The 6,823-nt window shown below is 34.6% G+C and overlaps 1 protein-coding gene across 1 annotated transcript; it reads left to right on the plus strand.

The window, feature by feature from the left end:
- Positions 1–468: 468 nt before the first annotated feature.
- On the plus strand, positions 469–915 carry LOC125583804 (defensin-like protein 159). The gene is made up of 2 exons (XM_048751311.1): positions 469–550; positions 651–915. The coding sequence occupies exons 1-2, from the start codon at positions 499–501 to the stop codon at positions 830–832; spliced, it is 234 nt and encodes a 77-aa protein (XP_048607268.1). The 5' UTR covers positions 469–498; the 3' UTR covers positions 833–915.
- Positions 916–6,823: the final 5,908 nt, after the last annotated feature.

The following is a 6,823-nucleotide window of genomic DNA, read 5'->3' on the forward strand; positions in this document are numbered from 1 at the left end:
AAACCCTAAATCTTATAATAGTGAAAGCACTTTCTCTAGAATTTTTATTTAGTGCTCGGAAAAAAATTCTACAGCAAAAATAAATGAAAGTTAAAACTAAAAATTTAAAGCCTAAATCTTAGAGCAAAAAATAAAAAACTACACCTTCAACCAATCAAACCCTAAGTCAAAGCACAATCAATCATCACCACTGATTTATTGTAGTGATTCAGCTCTTAGATCATTTATTAAATACTTCTATTTTAGAAGTCAAAAGTCAAAAATCAAAAGTCAAATTCAAAAGTCAAAAATAAAAATTCTATTTTAAATAAAATGTGATGTAATTTAAAGTGTTATGTATATTATATTTCCATTTAAGAAAATATTTCTCCTTTATGTGCTAAAAGTTAACAAAAAGAACATCATGTAATCTACAACCAGTATATATATATAGACATATAATCATTATTACACCACAATCATTGAAAAGAAAAAAATATTAAACAAAAAATATTGATCATGGCGAAATTATCATGTTCTTACTTTCTTGTACTCATGATTGTATTTTCAAGTAATTTCATTTTGCCATTTCCAATTAAAAATGCTAAATATTATCATATATAAATACATATATATATATATCTGGTGTGATGTCTTGTTTTTTTTTGTAGTGTGTTTAATGGTTGAAAGAGCTGAGGGAAAACTATGTGAAATAACCATTGACAAAGAACGGTATTGTCCACTATCCTCTTGTGTTGAAGACTGCTACGCGCTTTATAATGGTGTTGCACATTGTTTGGACGATCCTAACGTTCCCGGACCTTCTAACTGTCGTTGTACATATAATTGTTAAAGGAATGACATTTTGAGAAGATGTGATAATTATATTAAATAAATGTAAAGTTTCTTTAATAAAAATAAACATTATGAAGAAAATGTAAGGTTTCTTTAATCAGAATAAAAATCATGGAGATTTTAAATAATAGTAATGCAAAGACTCATATCACTTTGTTAATTTAAAAAAAAAAAACTGAAATTCGATTTTTTTAAAACTATTTTAAAATTTTTGATTTTCAAAATTTTTATTTTTATTTTTATTTTTTAAATTCTAAACTTCACCCTCAAAACTATCTCTTAAATCTAATCCTTAAATTTATATTAGTTAACCCTATAGATATAAATGTATATTTACCATTTAATAAAACTTTTTTGGTCATTTTTCTCTTTAGAAGCTTTTTTGGTGAAAAAACCTTAAAACCATCCTAGAGAATTTTTTAAATTTTATTATATGGCTAATATGATTGTTTAATTTACTTTAAATAAATAAAAATAAATAAAAATGATAGTGAATACAAAAATTGTTACCAAACCTTTATTATTCAAAATTATTAATTATTATATATATTAATCATATTAGGTAATTTTTATAGCTTTTTTTTAATGAAAGAATGAAAAATATTTTTGTAGATTACTATATAATTTTACAGTTAGTTTAATAAGAATTATAATATATATTTAAATGAACCACTATATTTTTAAAAGTCTCTAAGAAGTATTCTAATAATGATATATATCATAGTTCACAAATCATAATAATTCTTAATTAATATATAAGAGATTATAATCGTTTTTTCTAAAATAAATTAAAGGGTTGGGTAATAAGATGTAGAACTAAAGGCTCAAATGAGAATAATGGTAACTTTTAAACTCTACGAAATTTTATTCATTGGTCAAAACGTATTCTATCACCTAATCAACAATCATAATATTAATATAAATCAGTATCTAATCTATTAATTTAAAGTCATATTCTTATCTACTATTAACAAGTCATAGTAAGACCAATTAAAGAATTAGTAATTATGACATATTTGATTATTTACATTAATAATAAACCAACTATAATTTGAATTTTATTTTTTAATTATAACAAAATATATTGGAAAAGAATCTAACAAAATCTTATTAAAAATTTAAAAATTTAATAAAATAACACACTAATTAATTTCGTAATTAATAATATAATAATAATATAAATCAATGTTAATTAAAATTTTATTCTAAAACAAGAGAATAATAATTAAATACAATATTTTATAATTTATAATTATATTCTGTATTATATAAAAAACAGAAGTGATTTATGAATTAAATATGAAAAATTATCTTAAATATATAAATTAACAAATTTATTTTTTACATTGTTTCATTTAAATAAATTTTCACTCATCATTAAAATAGATTAAAATTCATAAACTATATAACATTTTTATACAAAAATAAATTTATTAACATAGGTTAAACTTTTATATCTATAACTATATATTATTTTTTATTTATTTTGAAACTCTCAAAATATATATTGTTTAAATATATTTGTATAAAAAAATAAAATAGTATATAATAACCTTTAGTTCATATACTATTTAAAAAAATGTTACTAAAAAACTATGAAATTTTAATAATTCATTTACAATATTAATGAAAAATAAATCTTAATTATAATTTTTTTAAAAAATTATAACAAAATTTGTCGAGAAAAATTTAGAAAATATGACCAAAAAATCAAATAACTTTTATAAAATAATGTATTAGTGGAGTAACAAAAACAAATTCATAAAATGAACAATATTTGGGAAAGACAAGAATGAGCAACAAAAAAAAAACCTTCATCCTAAAGGATCTGGAGTTGTAAGACGATTGATCCATAAAATTTTCATCAACATTTGGGAAAGACAAGAATGAGCAACATTTGGTTTGCACCGGTTAATAAGACTCACCACTGGTTTATTTCTTTGGTTGGTCCTTCTTTGGCTGGTCCTTCTTTTGCTGGTCAGAGACACGTCCTCCGGCGATCTTAACAATTGGTTCGTCTTTAGGCCTTATTAGCTTTAGCGCCAGATGAACCTTGAGGTCTCCCGCTACTAGCTTCTGTCCAACGTCCAGTAGGCTGAGATTTACTTCTATATATGGAGGGATGATCTCTGCCGGAAATAGAAACTTCACCGTTCTTTTGATCGTATTCAGGGATGTTCCTGCATATAAATCAAGAAAATGGTGATCAATACTAAAAAATCTAACAAGAAACTAGATACTGCAATCCACAAAATTTATTAAAAAACTAAAAGAAATGAAACTTAAAGCTTCTGCAAAAGGTTAGCCAGACTGGGATACAAGTCATTAAACAAAGCTAAAGATCATTTGAAATGACGATTAGTTGTCACCGTCAAAGGTTAGCTCACTCTAAACCAAGAACGGGGCCAGGGCAGTATCACTTCTCTACAGACTTAGGAGCTCAATGAATTCCAATCAAGTCAATTCTAATGTCCGGCCTAACTACTTAACGAACTCATTGTATTAATCCTGCTTTTAGCATATCTACTCTACCATGCAGGACTCTTTCTGAGCAACCACAAGACAAAACCACATATATGATCACTAAACAGCTTACTCCCATACACAGAAAAAAAATTATTAAGCGCTTTAGCTTAGGTCAAAATCTAGTAATAGATTAAAGGAAAATTTAATACCAAGACTGTTGATGTAAGATGTCTGCCCTGAAGTAGTCGATGACGTAGTTGCTGAAGCAGACGTATGTTGAGTGGTGAAGACCATGTGGAGTCAAGATGCTGAGTTAGAATCATGTAGACTTGGAGAGCAAGAGAGTATCTTGGAGATATGGAAAGAGGAATAAACTTGAGAAGCAAGTTTATAACTTAAAGAAAGAGGAATAAGTGCATTCCAAGAAAAAGAAAGTTTGCACTTAATGTTATGGAAGATGTGCATATTGTGGATTCCTTGGAGACTAGGGTTTCGGGAATGTGAAGAATAATATAAGATAGCTATGGGGTCATTTGTATCAAGACAGAGACACAGAGACTGATCTTATAGAGAGAGAGAGAAGCTCTTGGAAGTGTTTTGGGTCGTGCTGAAGCAGTGGCTGAAGTACTTGACGGTAGAGAGACATAAGCGGGTAGCTTAGGAATCTTTCAGTAGTGTGTGTTAGGGTGTTAACACTAGACGTGTAAAAGCTGAATTAAGCAGATCTTGTAATAGATTGTTTAAAGGAGATTCCAATAAAGCATAGTGGTTGCTTGTATTTTTTTTGTCTCTCGGTTTACTTTCTGCAGTACTATTGTGTTTGCATCTTGCACTTACAAGTGGTATCAGAGCGGGGCACCTAAGTTATCGGTGTAATCCTGAAGGTGAAGATGGACACGATTGTTTCGGTGCAGAAGGTGATCATGTTGAATGCGGACCAGTATGGTCATTGGAAGGCTCGCATAAAGCAGACGATTCGAGGAATTAATGAGGATGCGTGGACAGTTGAGGAGATTGGTTGGGAGGAGCCTACCATAGTCACGGGAGATGAGAAGAAGCCCAAGCCAAAAGAGGATTGGTCAGAGGCAGAACGCAATGCATCCAAGTTTAATGCAAAGGCGTTGTCGGTGATTTTCGGAGCGGTTGAAGCAGAACAGTTCCAGCTGATTCACGGAAGTACTTCGGCTAAAGAGACGTCGGAGATCCTGCTGAATTTGTTTGAGGGAGATGAAAGTGTCAAGAGGACACACCTGAATCATCTTGGGTCGCAGTTTGAGAATCTCAGGTGGTCTGATACTGATTATGTCGCGAGCTTCAGTGCCAAACTCAGTGCTATGGCGCATGAAGAATGTGTACTTGGGAAGAAGTACAAGGAGAAAAAGCTGGTAAAGAAGTTACTACATTGTCTTCCAGCGAAGTTTGGAGCTCACAAGGCGGTCTTGAATATGACCACAAACACGTATGAGCTCAAGTTTGACAAGGTTATGGGTATGCTGAAGGCAAAAGAGATGGAGACAGACAGTAGTTCAGTCTCTACGAAAGGTGGTGCATCAAGGAGTATAGCTCTTGCTGCTGATAAAGATGGAGATAGATCTCCGAATGTTGAAGATGCCATGGGGATGTTGGCTAGAAATCTGGGTAAGATGATGAATTCTTCTGGTCGGAGGAAACAGTATGGTCGCCAGGGAGGTGATCGTGGCAATAGCAGAAGAAGAGAAAGTCTCAGGTGTTATGAGTGTGGAGGCGTTGGTCATGTAAGGGCTGACTGTCTTGTTGCACAACAAAGAGAACTTAAGTGTTCTGAGTGCAGAGGTGTTGGACACACACGGCGTGAATGTCCAAACTCAAAGAAGGGAAAAAGAGTCCCATTGCAGTCGTCTGATGATTCAAAGTCTGAAGAAGATGGAAAGGTGATGAAGAATATGGTTGCATTTGGTGCACGCAAGGAGAAAACTAGTGAATCCTCGGATTCAGATGTCAGTACAGACTCTGAGGATTATCACGTGATGCTCAACAAGTGGTTGAATCTCAAGAATGAGAATATGAGGTTGCAACACGAATTGGTGCAGGGCCGTGAGCAGTATGAAGATCTTGCTGAAGAACTTGCTGCTGTAAATGAGAAGAATGAGTCTTTGGAGAAGGAGGTTAGCAAACTGAGGGGGGTTGCTATTGATGAGCGTGAGAGAACAATGATGTTGGAACGTGATTTGGCTGAGAATCGCAAACAGATCAGGATGCTCAACAGTGGATCCAAAAAGTTGGATAAGATACTCTCGATGGGACAACCAGCCAAGGCGAATTGGGGACTGGGATATCGAGGTGCTAAGAGTACTAAGGAAGTACAACAGAAGGGGCTATCACATTTCGTGCATGGGAGCACATCAAAAAGTTGAGCCAAAGGAGCTTTTCAGGAATTGCGTCGGGACGTACGACAGGGAGTAAGGCAGGAAGTTCTACAGCGTGTAGCTGTGAGTAACAAGCCGAAAGTAGAACATAAGTGCAACAACAAGAAGGTTAGACAGGAGGTTCTGAAGCATGGTTGTGCAGCAGGTACAAGGAAGGAGACTGATCGGTGCATCAGTAACTGTGTCAGGCCAACCAAGAAGCAACATAGGATGTGCTGTTGGTTCTGTGGGAAGGTTGGACACAAGAAGGTGGAGTGTTTTGCTCGTGAAAAGAGCAGAAACATGGTCAAGAAGGTGAACGAGACGTTCACTAAACCCAAGAGGGTTGAAGAGGTGTCCTTAGCCAAGAGTGGCTTACTTAATGAGATCAAGGATGAGACATCAGAAGATGGATGCAGATCTGTTAGGAGTGATCTTGAGGTTGATCAAGAAGCATCAAGTCTGGAGCCAGGACACGAAGTTGTTTGTGGCACAAAGGGGAAAGAGATTAAAGTGCGTCAGGAAGTGATGCGAGATGATCTTCAGGAGGGTGATAGTGAAATCACTCCAAGACAATAGCAACGAGTGCAGAGGGTACTCGGTGTGGATGGGGAAGGGCTCATGGTCAAGAAGACGACACATGACAGAAGCCAGGTCCTCAACAGAAGCTGGTCGAAGGGTAGTTCGACAGATGCGTCAGGTCGTGATGCAATACTTGTTATTCCGCTGCAGCAAGGAATGTGTCATGATTATACATGAAGAAGCAGATGGCTGGGTCTGTAAGGCTTGACATCTAAGCATCTGTTTGAGCTTAGTATGCAATCAAGCAGGGAGAGAAGTGGTGACGTTCTGGTCCAAGGGGTGCATATCTCATGGGGGAGAAGAGCATGGTGATAGACGTCCTGAAGTAGATGGTGCTTATCTCATGGGGGAGAAGAGCATGGTGTGGTGCACATCTCGTGGCGGAGAAAAGCACAATTAGCGTGAAAGTTTCCAGATGGGGAACGTGGTTGTTGAACCAGAAGAATGTTGTGCTTGACTGGCACACAAAGCTAAAAGGGGGAGATTGTTGATGTAAGATGTCCGCCCTGAAGTAGTCGATGACGTAGTTGCTGAAGCAAACATATGTTGAGTGGTGA

The sequence above is a fragment of the Brassica napus genome, chromosome C3 (genome assembly GCF_020379485.1).
Source record: "Brassica napus cultivar Da-Ae chromosome C3, Da-Ae, whole genome shotgun sequence".
In the NCBI taxonomy this organism is placed as follows: Eukaryota; Viridiplantae; Streptophyta; class Magnoliopsida; order Brassicales; family Brassicaceae; genus Brassica; species Brassica napus.